Source organism: Fundulus heteroclitus, chromosome 3 (assembly GCF_011125445.2).
Source record: "Fundulus heteroclitus isolate FHET01 chromosome 3, MU-UCD_Fhet_4.1, whole genome shotgun sequence".
NCBI classification, from domain to species: Eukaryota; Metazoa; Chordata; class Actinopteri; order Cyprinodontiformes; family Fundulidae; genus Fundulus; species Fundulus heteroclitus.
The window spans coordinates 26,604,311-26,622,511 of record NC_046363.1 but is presented as its reverse complement, the minus strand read 5'-3'; the positions used below and the strand labels follow the sequence as shown (position 1 = coordinate 26,622,511).

The window sequence follows — 18,201 nt, the reverse complement described above, 5'->3', positions numbered from 1 at the left end:
AGGTGGTTTGTGTCCTCGGGGCTCTGAATCGTGTTGGCAAAACAAATCAGGGAAAGGGGTGAGGGCCACAAACAGATGACCTGAACAAGATCTCAACTCTTAAAGTAATTTAGCAGTGTTAGAGACATAAATGCAGATAGATACATAAAAACAAGAAAGAAAGAAATAGTTTTGTCTTCTATTTAGTCTGGAAGTACATATTTTACAAGATTTAACTGAGGTGACCAAATGTGCTTGGGTTATTAGGTAAATACATCCTTAAGTGTTGATTGGATCTTCCCCTGGTTCTCCTAACACCAGCTCCTGACAAACAGCCATCCACAGCTTAATCTGTGTGGGCAATCAGTCCATCAAGCCCTCAGACTGGTTCTTAGTTTCAGAGATTGTGTTAAAGGCCTGTTTCATAAATATTAACGCCACAAACTAGCTACCACATAGCTTCTCCCTGTTTTCACTTTCATCTGGATCTGTCTAAAATTAAAACCAACAACGTAGACCTGCGGATGAGAAAACTTTGGGGTAACCCTGAGGACATTACACGAGGAGCCGAGGGACACATCATTCCTCAGCTGATTATCTACAGCAAGCAATGTTTTCAGCTATTATTTCTTTACCTTGTATTTGCCTGTCAGAGCATTTTAGCTTTTTGCTATTTTCTTTCAGAAATTGGGAAAGATTTTATTTAGTTCTACCAAGTAAATAAAATCCAATTCCATATTTTCTTAACTATCCGTCTCTTATAGGGTTTTGAATGAAAGTAGAAGATGTTGCACATCGCCGCACATTTGTTTGAATCCACACAAAACAACTAAAAACTCAAGATGTAGTTTGTAGCTGAATTATTAGGGAGGATGAGTCCTGTTTTCCCCACACACCTCAGAAAGTCGATATTTTCTCCTAAAGTGAGCTCTCATAGCTGCTCTCTGTGCGTTCTTCTCAGCGTTCATGGCTTCCCGCAGCTTTCTGTGAGAACGGCAAACAAACACAGCAGACGTATAACAAGGTGCAGTTAAACTGTATATACATACATATATATATATATATATATATATATATATATATATATATATATATATATATATATATATATATACATATATATATATATATATATAGATATATATATATAGATATATATATATATAGATATATAGATATATAGATATAGATATATATATAGATATAGATATAGATATAGATATATATTCCCAAGCTCAATCCATCCAAAAAAGTTCAATTGTTTTTTGTTTTTATTGAGAAATGGAAAACACAAAACTCTAATATTGTACATGCTTTAGTAGGGATTTCCTTGTATGCTTATAAATAAACAGAGCCTTAGAAAGGTATTCTGCATTTTGACTGCAACTACAAACATCAGTGTTTTATAAAGATTTTATGTGATGAATCAGCACAAAGTAGTGCTTAATTATGAAGTGGATGGAAAATAGTAGATGTAGCAATTATGACAGGCATTTGTATTCAGCCTGCTTGAGTCGGCACTTTGCAGAACCAAGTCATGCGATCATAAGACCTGCAAATGTTTAATGATACGTCTCTGGCTCCCTAAATATCGTACCCATGATTCTTTGCAGAATAGCTCAAGCTCAGTCGGATTGGATGAAGAGCATCTGTGCCGCTTGGCTTTAAAATCTTGCCACAGTTTCTGATTGGATTTTGGCCTGAACTTTGACTGGGCCACCAACACTTAAAAATCTTTGATTTAAATAATTTCATTGTAGCTCAGGTTGTATGTTTGGGGGCTTGTGCTGCTGGAAGGTGAACCTCTGCCTCAGTTGGAAGTTGTTTGCTGCCTCTAATCGGTGTCCTTCCTAGTGTTCTCTGTATTTAGCTCCGTCCATCTTCCCATCAATTCTGACTTACTTCCTTGTGCCTGCTGAAGAAAAAGCAACCCCACCGCAGTGAGGATGCAAGCTTAGCTTTCCTGCACGCACAACATTTTGCATGGGTCAGACAGTTCAGTTTTGGTCTCATCCAACAAGAGCACCTCCGCCTGTATGTGTATGACCCCCACATTATTGGCAGCAAGCTGCAACAAGACTCAGTTTCTCTCAGTCGTGGTAATCTTATATTATATATATATATATATATATATATATATATATATATATATATATATATATATATATATATATATATATATATATTACTAATAAATGTTCCTCTACTCAATCCCTGACCTGTCTGGTGTTTTTCTTGCTCTTTGTGATTCTTTTTGTTCACTAATGTGCTCTAACTATCATCTGAGAACAGCTGGATTTAAAACAGGATTTAATACTTTGAGATTAAACTACACACAGCATGTTCACTCAGTAGGTGATGTTTTAAGCCAATTTGTTGCCCTGGATTTTACTTAGGGGTTTCGCTTAATAAAGCATCCCGAATGCACATATACACAATTTTCAGATTATTATTTTTTTTTGTCATAAAATAATATAACTAGGAAACATTTTTTTTCTTTCACTTTACAATTATTATCACAAAATCCCAGCATAATGTGAATATTTTCAAAGATCTCAATAATTTTGCAGGGCATTGTAAGTACTTTCTTCCTTCTTTGTCTGCTTCTACACGACTAACCGCGTCCACTTGCCTCTGTTTCTCCAGGTCAGCCTGGTAGGAGCGAATGACTGCGGGGTCTTTGAGATTGGGGGCCTGAAAGGGATGGGGCCTTCCCAGTATGCTGCACCCACTGTGGCCCCTGCCCTTCTTCCCTCTGTGTCTCCCACACAACCTTTTCTCCTTCGCCGGCGTCACACAGCTGGTCAGCTTCCCGATGGGCGACCTCAGTGACTTTTTCACTCTCGCCACCGACTCCATGATGAGCGGCTGTTTGGCTGACGAAAAAAGGGAACAACCGCACCCTTATTTCCTCGAAAGCTGACGTGTGGAAGTGTGATGGCTTTCTCCTTCACTCATGCTGTATTACTCTGGCAGTCTCATGACTCTCAGCAATAACTCAGGCTGAGACCCGCCAAGGACAAGGACAAGAAGTGGGACAAGGCTCAGACGCTCAGGTTCAGGCCTCCCGCGCACCGCTTACATACACAAATGAAGGGTTTATCGTCGGCAAGACGTCTGGGTAGTTGCTAAAACAGAAAGCTAAAGCACACACAAGGACAAAGAGTGACAAATGTTACACCGCAGTTACTCCACAGGATATTGATGAGGTTGTTTTCTTATCCACGCACCGTACATTAACTACAGATTGCTTACCCTTGCAGCTGGACAGCTGCTTCACATCTCCTGATCACCTCTACAAACTTTACCTGAGGCGAACCCCCCTTTAAAATAACCTAATTCAGACAGAGGGCTCCGGGGAGATGTCGTGCGTGTTGGGCCGGGTCCTCGCTGGAGAAAACAAAAACTCCTTCCCTGCTTCCCTCATTACTTCTCGGAGACTCGCTCCACACTTCGCTGCCCCCAGCTCTTCAGCGCAGATTAGAGGACTTAACGAGGGGAATCTCGTTAGCCGCGGCAGGGAATGCACCCAATGACTCACGTGTCTGTGAGGAAGCTTTAGAGGCGTTATCCTGTGGAATGGCACCACACGATCATTACTGGCCTCACTTCAGACCTACAATTTCCATATTCTTCTCAGGATTTGGGTTAGGTGTTAGGATGCTGACAGGTAGCAGATCAGGGGACAGCCTGAAAATCCACCAGATAAAACTGCAACATCTTAAATCTCCCTACATCCTTATAAAGCAGCTGAATATTTGTTTTTCATACATCTGTAGCAAGAAGGAGGAAGTAAAGCAGACATCTGATAAGAGTCGGACCCGAAAATGCAATCAGGGAGAAAAAACAAAACTTTTCTTAAAGATTTAAAAAAAAAACACACACACACACACTCAGATAAATAAAGAAAAAGTTCTAACTGTTTAATTCTGGCAACTTTTAGCCCTCACATTTCATTTGGAGTCCATCAAAAGGCTCCAAATATCATTTTACACCTGGTATTTTTCATTTGAGATCAGGTCTGTTCCTCTTGACATTCATTTCCAAGCTTTCATTTCCAAGTTGAGAAAATTGTAAGAAAAAAAAAGTCTGACAGCAGAATAAAAATGTGCACAAAGCAGCCATGAACACAACTAAAAGTTGCAGAAGACATTATGAAGACAAGAATGAAGACATTATGAATGAGCTCCCAAACATAGGCGTCAATGCATAACACGATGGTCTCTCAAGAGAAAAGTAGTTATAGTAAAGATTCCAGTTTGACAACGAGTTCATAAAGTGAAGACTGGATTAGTTATTTGTTCAATCAGAGGAAGAAGTTCACAGAAATGTTGATTGAGAGCAGCAGCTTGGAGACGGCATCCTACACAGGGATTTAAAGGCTCTCTGTGGTGTGCCCAGTCTGCCAGTAATTCCCCACAGAGGTAAATCACTGCTTGATAAAAGTTATCTAAAGAGATTATTCCAGCATCAAGGTAGTTGAACTTCTGCTCTGCTTCTGACCACAATTGTTTCTCCCAACAGGTTTACTGACGTAGCTTTGCCTGCTCTATACTGATCTAGCTGTCAGAAACTCTAAATTTCCGGTCTGCAATTATATTTTCCACAAGATGTTGCTTGATGCTAAAAAATAACTAAGGAAATAATATTTAGTAAATAAGTCGCACAAAGTTGTAAGGCCCTTTATATCTGCCTAACTTAAGACATTAATACTGCCATAAAGCAAAATTAAGTAATATATATGAATATATTCAATTCAATTCAATTCAATTTTATTAATATAGCACCAAATCATGAAACATGTCATCTCAAGGCACTTTACATATGAAACTTTCTTTACAAATGTACATGAGAACCTTTAAAATACGGGTTAATTTTGCCAGCATATTCTTGGCCGATATCTGAGCAGAACATTTTGTATTTCTTATTAGATCTTGAGAAATATTATTCAATTATTCAGTATCTTTCTGTTACGATAATACTAAAATATCCTAGCAGCTTTTACCAGATATTCTAATAGTTGCCAAAGTAAGAGAGTAACTCTTTATTTCTATAGCCTATTCAACAACAAGAATATGTATCAAAGGAATTAAGAAAAGTTACTTGGAAACAATAAATTGTAATAAAAATATCTTATTAAAAGTTGTGACTATAGGAGTATATTGACGACTAGATTGATGACGTACCTGGAGCAGTTTGAGTTTTAAATAAGACAGTAGGACGTGATTGGTTTTCAGATGTTACAGCGCCGTGCCATTAAACAAAGCCTCTCCAATACGATCAGTCATCTCTTGAGGGACTTTAAAGTAATCAGAAAGGCTTTAAATTACATTCAGATCTAAACTGAAAGTCACTGCAAAGACACAATTACTCATGTTTGCAAAAAGGAAATCTTTTGTACAGGCACCTCTGTGTCTGTCGGCTGTAATAAACACAGAACTCCATTAAAGGAGCTTATGGGTGCTTTTCTTTATCGCCTCAATTTCCCACTAATTTGAGACACTTGCAAATGCAAAACACTAAAATGTGCGAAAAAAATTTAATCTGAGAGTAAACGTGGCTTTATGTTTGTACATCTGATCCCTAATACATATATATATATATATATATATATATATATATATATATATATATATATATATATATATATATATATATATATATATATATATATATATATAAAGCAGAGAACTGTACCTTGATTTATAATGTTAAATCGTGGGTTAATGGGACTTGGTGCCGGGTCTTACAGTTTAGATATCAGTTCATTATCACTCTGTTTTGTCGGACTGTCTCTGTAAATAATCTTTTTCTATCATTATTTATGTTAGACAAGCTCCACCGCCGTCTTGCTCTCAGTTTTCAGCTTTCTTGTGCTTTATGTCTCTAAATGCATCCCCACGGTATGTTTCCCGCTCCAGTGCCCCAGTTGGCCGGCAGCACATGAACTGACTTCAACCCTCATATGTGTTTTCCCTTTCACTGCTGAGATTTTCCTCCGATTTCTGCCAGGTGAGGATGAGGCTTTAACAGGATCAGCGTTTAAGCCACGCCCCCCACAGGCTTGTGCTCAGAAACAGATCTGGGACCAGTTTAGGGAGAGTAAAGAGGATGAAGAAGTCTGGTATTGGCAGCTCCTCCTCTCAACATGTGTTGAAAACAAAAAGGAGAAAACAGCACCGCAGGAGACTAATTTTCCTGTTTTAAGTGATGTCAGTAATTAACGTCAGGTTCCACCAAGAGTCTTTCTCCACTGCTGTGTGTGTGTGTGTGTCTCTTGTTGCTGAACTCACAGTTCTTCATGCATGAGTATGTGTTTGTAGATGGTGCGTCAAGTGGTTGATCCTGATCCATAATCTTTAAGTGGATCCGGACCGGTATGGACACACACACATTTGTTAATATGCACCCATTAGGACACAATGCGTCCAATCCTGATTACTAAAAAAAACAAAAAATCATACCAAAATCCAGGACCTTAAAACCAAGACACAATCATCAGAAATTATTTTGCACCTTTAGAAACGATAGTTTCAGTGAACACTGTTGCAGGATATCCTCAGAGACCCATTTAAGATAAGACATTCACTTGTAGTCCCACAATGGGGAAATTCGGGGGTGAAAGTAGCTGAGACACAGATTTACACACAGTTAATAGTAATGAAAAATACAACCTAAAGTCATTTGACGTTAGTTCTAAAGCAACAGAGATTGAGATATGGAAAAGGTCAAGATAAAAATCGAATTAAGTACCAGAGTAAGTATTGCACAATTGTTGATAATACAGCATACAAAGGTAGAAAAAGACCTACAGTGCAGAGACACCAGCCTATTCACAGAGTGATAGGAGATGATTTACGGTTTGTAAATCAAATCTAAACTTTTAAAAGTTTAGATTTTAAAATTCAACATTGAGGGTGGGGGGGGGGCTCTTCTGGTTAGATTCAGCACACGCTCATGAACTTTCTAAAATCACGCTGGGCTTACCAAAAAGCGTGATTATGAACACACGCGTCATTTATATCCAGAGACTCTGTTCGGTCTGATTCAGTCTGCCAAGGCCGCAGAGGGACGCTGGCAGCCGCTCGCTCCTGCTCAGCCTTGTGAGTGCGCTCTACGCCGGGCTGGACTCCATCAGCCTGCTGGTGGAGAGCGGCCTTTACGTGTGTTTCACACTTTGTGTAAACGTGGTTGAAGAGTCGAAGGCGAAAAGCCGTCTGAATGCGGTTAAAAAGGGTCTGAGGCTGATCAGATGGACTAAGCAGACGTTCAACGTCAAATAGTCCAGTTTTCATCATATTTATCCGGGCTAAACAGGGACAGTGGTTGGCTGGCTTGGCATTATAACAATCTACATCATAATGCTCAGCCGCTACATCAGACTGGACCGGACCCTCTCTCTAAAGCAGGGATGGGCAATTTCCATGATAAAGAGGGCCACATTTATTTCAGCACGACCATTGGAGGGCCACATGACCACGCACTTCAAATAATTGAATATGAAAGACGCTACAAATTATTCTCAATAAGAACAAATTTTATATACATTTATATCTGTATGTTTACTGCACCAACAAACAACTATTTTCTGCATATAAATGCATTTTAATATGTCTTAAAGCAAAAGACAAACCGTTTGCTTGGAAAAAAAAATGCAAAAAGAAATTTTAACTAATTCATAACAAAGAACAAAAGAGGTTTTAAAAAAACTCTTCTTCCCATTTTGTCTGAAAAATGCAATTTTTCTCAGTCAAGTTTTCTCTTTATGCCACTGCTAGTGACCATGGCTCTTGACTTTCTTCCTCACTGTTGCAAAGCGGCCCGTGCCCACTATTGTTTAGGTACGGCTATCGGCCAAAAGTATAAATACAGGTCTTTTTTTTTATTATTATTATTATTAAATTATTATTGATCTATTCGTGGGCCGCACTGAGTGATGACAAGGGCCGTGTGCGGCCCCCGGGCCACCAGTTGCCCATCCCTGCTCTAAAGAGTCAGGAACTGACCTGACCGGACTAAACTGAGCTGGACTGACCGAGTCACTGGACCGGACCAGCCGGGGCAGAACAGGACTGGACTGGATTAGACTGGACTGGATTCATCATTGACCCCGGAGACTCCGATCAAAGACAAAAGCTTCATTCATTATTCGACCAAAGACGTCAGTGAATATAAAATTTATTATCAAAAGAAGTTATTATTGTCAGGTGACAGCATGTAAACATCATATATAAGGTTTTTACGGTTTCATCAACAGGCTTTAAAATGTAGATATATTAATACACTTCAAGATGTGTTTTTTTTTTCTTTTATATTTCATTTTTATTTATCCTGACATGTGAGCTGTCAGTCTGACTGCTTCAACTCAGTTTCACTTAAACCAATCCTCTTTTGTTAAATAGCTGAATTTCTCCCAGCAGCTATTTCTCTTTATCTTTATAGTGTTTGACACTAGATGTTGTCTAAATAGCATATAAAAAAATGTTGTTTTTTTTAAACAATCGTTTCCATGATGCAACACGGAAAAAAAAAATTAAAAGAAGAACAGGGCCAGCAAAGCCATTTAGGGAATCCTTCTGATTAAAAGCTTCCTTTACAGCATTCACTTTGACTCTAAAGCTAATAATGAGGACTTCAGTTTTTTGGAATAAATAAGACTTACCGTAGTTAGAAATATTTACCAGAGATTCAAACCTTCAGCGTTCAGCCTTGGTCTAATTCAAAGGCTCCTCAGCACAACATCCGCCTCCTCATTTGCAAATAAACAAATCCCCTCTCTGATATGTGAGCCCTCCTTTCAATCCTCTTCCTATATGAATACTGTGTTAAGAACAATTAGATGTAAACCTGCAAACACGTTCATATGGTCCATGTAGCGTCAAGGAGCTCTTGGGGGGGGGGGGGGGGGGGGGGTCACTTGCTCTTGTCCCAGCTGTTCCTCCAGGCCTGAGTCCTCCCAGCATTGATGGGCGGCAGGAAGAAGGGGTGGTCCATCACAGCAGCAAGCGAGGTCCGTCTCAGGGGGTCGTACTCCAGCATCCTCTCCAGGAGGTCAAAAAACTGGTGGTGCTCTCTCCCGTGTGATAACAAGTAGCCCTGGAAATCCAGGGAATAACACAGGAGGGAGTTGCTATTAAAGCAAAGTTGACATTGTTTAAAATGTCTTTGTTATGACAACTTGACATTAACAGAGACAAGGTTAAGTTTAGGGCTTGATTTGGGATTAGGTTAAATTAAGGGCTTGATTTGGGATTAGGTTAAATTTAAGGCTTGATTGGGATTAGGTTAAATTAAGGGCTTGATTTGGGATTAGGTTAAATTAAATTTAGGCCTTGATTTGGGATTAGGTTAAATTTAGGGCTTGATTGGGATTAGGTTAAATTAAGGGCTTGATTTGGGATTAGGTTAAATTAAGGGCTTGGTTTGGGATTAGGTTAAAGAGCTTGATTTGAGATTAGGTTAAATTAAGAGCTTGATTTAGGATTAGGTTAAATTAAATTTAGGGCTTGATTTGGGATTAGGTTAAATTTAGGGCTTGATTTGGGGTTAGGTTAAATTAAGGGCTTGGTTTGGGATTAGGTTAAATTAAGAGCTTGATTTGGGATTAGGTTAAATTAAGTTTAGGGCTTGATTTGGGATTAGGTTAAGTTTAGGGCTTGATTTGGGATTAGGTTAAATTTAGGGCTTGATTGGGGTTAGGTTAAATTAAGGGCATGATTTGGGATTAGGTTAAATTAAGGGCTTGGTTTGGGATTAGGTTAAAGAGCTTGATTTGGGATTAGGTTAAATTAAGTTTAGAGCTTGATTTGGGATCAGGTTAAATTAAGTTTGGGCCTTGATTTGGGATTAGGTTAAATTTAGGGCTTGATTGGGGTTAGGTTAAATTAAGGGCTTGGTTTGGGATTAGGTTAAAGAGCTTGATTTGGGATTAGGTTAAATTAAGATCTTGATTTGGGATTAGGTTAAATTAAATTTAGGGCTTGATTTGGGATCAGGTTAAATTTAGGGCTTGATTGGGGTTAGGTTAAATTAAGGGCTTGGTTTGGGATTAGGTTAAAGAGCTTGATTTGGGATTGGGTTAAATTAAATTTAGGGCTTGATTTGGGATTAGGTTAAATTTAGGGCTTGATTGGGATTAGGTTAAATTAAATTTAGGGCTTGATTTGGGATTAGGTTAAATTTAGGGCTTGATTGGGATTAGGTTAAATTAAGGGCTTGGTTTGGGATTAGGTTAAATTAAGATCTTGATTTGGGATTAGGTTAAATTAAGTTTAGGGACTGATTTGGGATTAGGTTAAATTTATGGCTTGGTTTGGGATTAGGTTAAATTTAGGGCTTGATTGGGGTTAGGTTAAATTAAGGGCTTGATTTGGGATTAGATTAAATTAAGGGCTTGGTTTGGGATTAGGTTAAATTAAGCGCTTGACTTGGGATTTGGTTAAATTAAGGGCTTGACTTGGGATTTGGTTAAATTAAGGGCTTGTCATAACAAAGACATTTTAAACAATGTCAACTTTGCTTTAATAGTGTAATAATTTACCGAATGACAATTAATGACAACAGTCCTAAACATTCATAATGAGTCATTTATGTTCATAACAGGTGTTATGTCATGTTTATGACAGTGTATTGTCAGTCTTATGTACACCCCTTCAAATAAAGTGTTACCGAGTTATTTAAAGGGGGAAATAGCGTTGATAGCATTTAGATGCTAGCGCCGCCCCACGCTCACCCTCAGTGGTTTGCATTTGGATTTCACAAAACGTCCAGCCTTGGAGCATTCGTTCCAGTCCAGACGGCCGTGGTGGAAGTACCTGCGCTTCCTGAGGAGGAGAATAAACCACATTGAGTCAGACGGTACAGACCGGGTTTGAGAAGCGTCAAAGCTCAGGAGGTCTGAACCTGCTCCACTGGATCATCCGTTGAGGAATTGGTCCCTGGATCCTCTCCATCATCGCCAGATGTTCCTTGTTGTCATGGGTCTGCGGTCAAAAGAGGGGGAAATAAATCCCACAACTAAAACAAAAACGGGCCGACCAGAGTCTAGATTTCCGTCCAGCTGACCTGGAAGAGCGTAAAGCCTTCGTAGTATTCAAACAGGATGCAGCCGATGCTCCAAACGTCACACGGGTGGCTCCACCCCAGCTCTGTGGGAGACAGAGAGAAGATGATCACCATCACATCATTACGGACAGCTTTACCAGTGAGAGTCCAGATCCGATCCTCTTCTCCTACCCAGGATGACCTCAGGGGCCCGATAGTGACGAGTGGAGACGACGACGGAGTGGTGTTCGTGGTCGAAGGTGGCGCTGCCAAAGTCCACCAGCCGCACTGTTGTGTCTCTCACCCTCCTTTCAAAACACTTCTACATGGGAAACAGACGGAAACAAGCGCACAATGTCTGGGATGCACAAATTGTTCAGTTTATATGCAGTTTGTCATTTTGGTTTCTGTGAAAAAGGCTCCAACTGAAACCAGAACAGAGATGCTTGAGAACACAGAAACAATAAATCCAAAAAGTAAACTAGTTACCAAAAGGTTTTATCAAATGATCAAAAGCTGTCTGAGGTTCTTCCTTTTCTTTTGGAAATGAAAAACCTTTCTTAACTTGTCACCAAAATATAACAAATGATGAAATAAAGACAAGAAAGTATCACTTTAACACTTTTTCTTTTTTTTTAGCCAGGCCTGCACTGTGGTATAGGTATAGCTACAGAAAGGAGGTCCTGGGTTTGATCCTGACCAGGATAAAGCACTTTGAATCATCGTGTTACTGAAAAGTGCTAAATAAATAAACTTGCCCTGCCTAAAGTCCTTCTTAAAGAGCCTGACGTCACGATTTCTTTGGAGACTAGAGGCCGTTTTAATTAATAATCTGGTAGATTCCACCAGCATAGAGAAAATAAGTAATCTTTGGGTCTTTAAGAAGGGTTGGGATGCAAAAGACGTGACAAAATCAAAACAGAAATGGTCCGGCAGACACAAAATCGACCTTCCATCTTCAGCAGCTCAAGAAATGTTATGGGGTGAGCCAAAGAGAAGACAGCATAGATCCATGACTCTAGATTGTGCAAAGCGAGGGTAAGAGTCAGAGCGGTACTCTTGGAGAAGGGAGTGAAACTTAGTGTAGCGCTGGTGATTTTGCAAATTTGTAGATATAAAACATTGCTTTCATTATAAATGTGCAGGGTACTGCATATGTTTTAAAAGCTTCTGCAGATAATATTGGGAGCTTTAAGACACACTACTGTCTGTGGAGAACTGAAATAAACAGATTATGTATTTAACAGTCCCTAAATGTACCGGCAACCCAAGGAAACACTGAGACTAAACACCAGCCGGCCCTTTGTACTGGATAATCATTTTAATCAGCAATTACATTAAAAAATGTGTTAGTTATATTTTTGGTTGTTCTTCTGTTCATCCAATGTCTTTCGAATTTGTAAACAGTTTGAGAAACCTATAAATAAAGATGGAAAAATTGAACTCCTAAGAGCTTTTTTTTTTCATTAATCGTGTATTAACAGTGATGCAGACTGAATTTTAATCCGTTTAGTTTCTCAAACGTCATAACAGAGACGAACTTTCTTTTTTTCAACTAGAATGTTTCTCTTCCTCCCGTATATATTTCCTCCAACGCCACGTGTTGCTCCGCAGAGGTCAACAAAAGAAAGCCTGCTGCCTTTACGAATGAACCTGCAGCTAAAAGGAGACCTCCTGTGGGTGTCTGGTGGTTCTGCTGGGATAAATTTGCATCTCAATGGGCAGACACAAAGGGATCCCTCGGGTTGTTCTGCCAACGATAATCCCCGTTTAGTCACCATCCTGCCTGTTGGAAAGGGCTGCATGGCCCGCTGTCACCTTCTCAGCGTTGTATACGAGCGAGTAGTCGGCGTTGACAAAGAGGATGTTCTCAGGCTTCAGGTCGGTGTGAGTCAGCTTGTTGTCATGGAGAACTGTGGAGGAGAGAGCAAGCCAGGACAGAGGATCATCAGATGGATGTCGGTAGCCGGCGCCACCTACTGGTGATCTCTTTAATCAAGGTAAACTCTGGCAGTCAGAGCGGAGCAATCAGCTTTTTCAAGAAACCGACTTATTACTTCACTAATACCAATAATTGTAGTGATGATTTATTATTCCAAAAAAGTAAAAAACAAAGCAAATGGACTTGCTTTCCGTAGTTGAAGACGTTTCGCTTCCTCTCCAGGAAGCTTTCTCAGGAAGCTTTTCTCTCTTTGAGAAAGCTTCCTGGAGAGGAAGCGAAACGTCTTCAACTACAGAAAACAAGTCCAGTTGCTTTGTTTTTTACCTTTTTGGAATGACCATGACCTGGATAACTGAGAATCTTCACCAGCATGATTTATTATGCTTTTAATTTGTAAGAATAAAAATCCTGCAGACCCAACTCAAACGAATGTCACGTTATCTTGGTCAAGCTGGCGTTGTGGGATATTTATCGGGGACAAAACTCCTGATTTGGAGTTTGAGCTGTTGCAAATTTTGTACCGATCATTTCCATTTTCAAAAATACCGTGCACCCAAGTTTGTTTAGAGTCGTAACCGGCTGGCAAATGCAAAGCGAAACGCCAACACCGCAGCTAATAACTTCCCTGTCTGTGCTGTTGGTTTGCCTTGCAAATCGCTTCTGTGCAAACCCCCCCAATGTGGAAATACGATCCATTCAGCATTACATCACATTGGCCAAGGCACCTGTCAGGTGCAAACAGCCGGCCTTATCTGACATAATCTGTAAAATTTAACAGTGAGCAAATAAGAATAAATAAGAAGTGTGGGAGTTTTCCTAAATTCAGACTGATAGTTGTACCTGAACAGGGAAAAGTCATTTATTTTATCTAATTAATACGTTCTAAAGTTCTCTAGTCTTTCTGACATTATAGTCAGAGATGACGTGTCGGAAGTAAATACAGGATCGTCCTGTCAGTCTTACCCATTGGTACAGATAACATATAATAATAATAATAATAATAATAATAATAATAATAATAATAATAATAATAATAATAATAATAATAATAATAACCCTAAGGTTGCAGTTACTTGTTCTTACTGGCTGAAAATGCATGTTTCAGTTCTCATCCAACACGATAACCATGATCCTGCCACCTCTCTGTTCAGAGACGACTCCTTCATCAATCGTATCCCTCAGCTTGCAAGAACTTTACTTTCCTCACCAGAAATAACCCAAAGAAATACAAGTTTCTGGCTTTATTTACCCCCCCCCCCCCTTTTCTTTAAATGATCCCTTGATAAATAAAACACAATTTACTCAGGGACGAATCTTGCGACTTCAGCCTTCCTGTTATTTGCTGAATATCTTGCTTTCTCTTGTTCCAAATGAACCAAACATGTCGCGATACACTGTAGAAAACAGCTTCTTACTTCTCTGTGCTTCCTAAGAACCGCACTGATAATAAAAACCTTTCAGTCTCTTCACTCAGCAACAACTTCAAAGACGAAGAGCGTTTCTGTCAGTGCGGCCGACCTTTGCTAATGTTTAGTTTGCTAAATAGAACAAAGTGCATTTCCAAGCCGCATCTGTAGAGGAAATCTGTTGTTTGTAAGCTGACATTTGCTGATCTATTTATTATTTTTTCTCTCTTTTACCATATTTGTGTGGGACAGCGTGTTATTATTACTTACTGACTGATTGACGGACTCATGAGTCAAACCTTCTCCAAACCCGAGAGTTTTAACGGATATCCGTGTCAGGTAAAACACTGCCTGCTCAGAAATACCCCACAAAACCCCACTTGAGAACGATCCGTCTGCCCATAATTAATGAAAACAGGTGAAGGGAGAGGAATGCGGCCGCACAGTCGGTGGGATTTGTGTCACACTCACAGCTGACAGCGTGGCAGATCTGGCTCGCCATGTGTCGGATCTGGTTAGTGGGATAAGGCAGGAAGTTGTTTGACTTCATGAAGTCGAAGGTGCTGAGAGACAGCAGCTCAAAGGAGATGCACACGTGGCCGTAGAAGCTAAACCAGTCGAGCATCTGCACACAGTTGCTGACGGGGGACAGAAACACAAAGAAGCAACATGAAGTAGGTGGACTCGTGGCATTAAGGGACCACTTAGCCCAGCTTTTAACCCACTGCTTGTTCCCGGGATCTTTCTCCCGGATCTTCTCCAGCACGTTTATCTCCAGCTTGGCCGCTTCTCTGTATTTCTCCAGGTTCTTAATGATCTTCAGAGCTATGGGTCTTCCTCCTCTGTGTGTTTGAACGCATCGCTTTAGTGACATCCTAGACATCTCAAATATTTTTCACTCCAGTCGGCCGCGAATCAAAAGAGTTACCTGCTGTGGTCCAAACACTGCACCACTTTCCCAAAGGTCCCCTCGCCCAGAGTGTCGAGGACCTCATCTGGAAAACAGTTTGAGATCAGGTAAAGCCGGTCTGCTGGATCGTGGCTGCGGCCCACTCTCACTGCAAAAACGGAACTAAAAAAATAAGTCAAAATGTCTTGAAATTAGTGCATTTGTCCTTGATTTGAGCAGGTAGATTATCTGCCAATGGAATGAGTATTTTGACCCCTAAAATAAGATAATTAGACATCCTGCACCTGAAATAAGATGCTAGACATGACTTGTTCCTATTTTAAGAGCAAAAATTTCATTCCACTGGCAAACCATCTTCTTTACATGCTCAAACCAAGGACAAATACACTCATGTCAAGAAAATTTGACTTATTTTTAGTTTCGTTTTTTGCAGTGCTGCCGGATGTTCTGGTACCTACATCTGTCCTCCAGGATGTCCCCGCTTTCGTAGATCAGGTGGCCATTTTTAGAGTCCCGTTCCTTCCCAGCTTCAGTCTCAACGCTTCTCTGCTGCAAAAGAAAAGTCGAGAAATCGTCCTGCCATCACCAGGATCCAACCGAAAACAGAGCGATCCAATCTGAGCAAAAGCACTGAAGGCCGGCACATTTAAAGTCACAAGCATAAAGAGCAATGGATTTTGCTCGGGCTTTTCTTCTGTTTGGTTAGTAAACTCTTCACGCCTGTCTGAAGAGCACAGAAATTGTTTAAATGCAGGATATTTTACCCTCATACTGAGTTTGTAAACGTGCAATTACAAAATAATTTTTTACCCGAGCAGTTTTTGGTGACACTTTCTACACCGGGCATTCAAACTGGGACGAGGCAACAAACAGCAGCTGTGACCCGGGACACTAATTCACTGACAATCTTTCTCAAAAGTACTATCTTGTAATCTTGTTTTAATTGTTCATCGTAGTTACAATGTTCATTTTATGTATTTTATTTGATTAATGTGTAGCTTGCGTAATGCCCTTGGAGCTACATTTAGATGTTTGAAGCATTTTGTAGAAATAAAACAACTACTTAGTTCCTCACTTATCAAACAATCTTTTAATTGAGACGGTTGTGAGAGCAGATTATCCCAAAAGCCTATCATGGGTCCTCATCTTCATCAGGTAAGTAAAATTTTATTAAATTGTTGTGCCGGTGTCCAATTTATTTCTCTATGGGTTCTTACTCTTTTCTCTATTTTTGCATTTAAATCACCCTATATCCAAATGCAAAGCAGCTCCAAATTAGTGTTTTTCCCCATATAGTGGATCTGAAAAGCGACAAATCAGATCATGATGAATAATTATTCTTTTTTTTTTATTTCATACTTTTTTTTTTCTGGCTGTTGGGTTCTGGCAGTGTGGATTTGGCAGCTTTTTATGGGTGTGACCCACAAAGTCAACTTTGGAGCAGAACCTTCAAATGTGTTTTCCTCAAAAATGTGACAAGAGCCATCGTCACAGCAAAAAACAATCTTTAAAACTAGAGATGCACCGATCCAGTTTTTTCCGATCCCTGGGCTAAGCGTATTGGCCGATACCGACCCGATACTACTGATGTGAGTAAAGTTATCAGGCTTCAAATAAACATCGTTAAAAAAAAAAAGTTCTGCATGTTCTTTGGCATGGTGCTTTTGGGGGGGGGGGGGGGGGGGGGGGGGGGGGCTTATTTAAGTTTGTGGTGTTGAATTTACCAACCTTATCATCACTCCCCTCGCCACTTACGCATTGCAGATGCTGCATGTTACAGTCGGACTTGTTGGCGTATCAAGTTTGAAATGTTTCCAAATAGCAGACTTGGCTCGGTCCGGCACTTGCTCCATGTTGCTCTGTGTTTGCTGATCACTAGCTGCTGTGCGTGTCCACGTTGCAAACATAAAATAGAAGTGACTAGATCGCCGTAACTGTATTGCTGTGTGTGATATCAATTAAATAAAAGAAATGACTGGATCGGCATCAATTATCCGATATCCAAACCAGCTCATTAGTCAGTATCGGAGCTGATATCCGATCCTGGTATCGGATCGGTGCATCTCTAATTAAAATAAAACATTTTCCTAACCTTTTTGTCCCACGTTTACAAAACGAAGCGCACTTCTCAACTCATTTCATCCTTTGCGGGACCTTAGAAATGTTATTAAGAGACTTCAGGTCTCTTTGGACGAGGCCCGGCTCTATTTCGATCGCCATCCTTTAGGCTGGTATTAATAACAGAAGCCGACTGTGCAAGTAAAGGAGATACTCGGTGCTGGAAACATCCCAAAAAAAAAAACACGCACCCAACAGTCACACTGACCCACATAAACATATGCCATCTGGAAAAGCGAGGTTTGCTTTAGAGCTTTCGCTTTAGAGTTAGCTGAAAAAACTCACTAAGTTTTTTCTCTGCCGTGGGTAAAACTGAACGGAGCAGAGACGACAGACGCACCAAAGTAAGACAAATTCACGGTACTCACAGATAGGCAGAGACAGACGCAGTCCAGAACACGCTTCAAGAGAGAAAACAGCTCCTTGGTTCCCATCCCACGGAGGCACGGATCCAACACAAGCAAGGTCAAGTTCAAGTGGAAGAGAAGCAGACAGGAGGGATGTTCCTTTAATGTGAGGAGGAGAACCAGATAAAGCTTCAGGAGCTGCAGGGAGCAAAATAACTGAAGACGGCAGCATGAAGATTAAAAAAAGTGCTGTAGAAAAACAAGCTGAGGATCCAGAGCTGTGACAAAGTAAAGAAGAAGAAGAGAAAAAGAAATAGCCCCCCCCCCCCCCCCCCCCCCCCTTAATGCTGTCAGCAGAAACCTGAAGCGGAGGAAAGACACGGACTCGTCAAGAACAAAGAGACGTGAAAGGAAAACGCAAACATATCAAAAGAAGTAGAAGAAAGCAAAAGTGCA

The 18,201-nt window shown here is 40.3% G+C and overlaps 1 protein-coding gene across 4 annotated transcripts; it reads right to left on the bottom strand.

Annotated features, from left to right (window-relative positions):
* Positions 1-8,121: 8,121 nt before the first annotated feature.
* clk2b (CDC-like kinase 2b) lies at positions 8,122-17,965 on the bottom strand. Of its 4 annotated transcripts, none has more exons than XM_021318161.2 (11): positions 17,767-17,965; positions 15,739-15,829; positions 15,299-15,428; positions 15,096-15,212; positions 14,842-15,008; positions 12,841-12,935; positions 11,215-11,344; positions 11,044-11,126; positions 10,882-10,961; positions 10,712-10,802; positions 8,122-9,075 (listed from the first exon to the last, which is right to left on the bottom strand). In XM_021318161.2, the coding sequence occupies exons 1-11, from the start codon at positions 17,830-17,832 to the stop codon at positions 8,893-8,895; spliced, it is 1,233 nt and encodes a 410-aa protein (XP_021173836.2). In that variant the 5' UTR covers positions 17,833-17,965; the 3' UTR covers positions 8,122-8,892. The 4 variants fall into 4 exon arrangements, with proteins under 4 accessions (XP_021173836.2, XP_012721127.2, XP_021173837.2 ...); XM_012865673.3 differs by having other exon boundaries at positions 15,299-15,365; positions 17,767-17,963; XM_021318162.2 differs by having other exon boundaries at positions 15,739-15,826; positions 17,767-17,916.
* Positions 17,966-18,201: the final 236 nt, after the last annotated feature.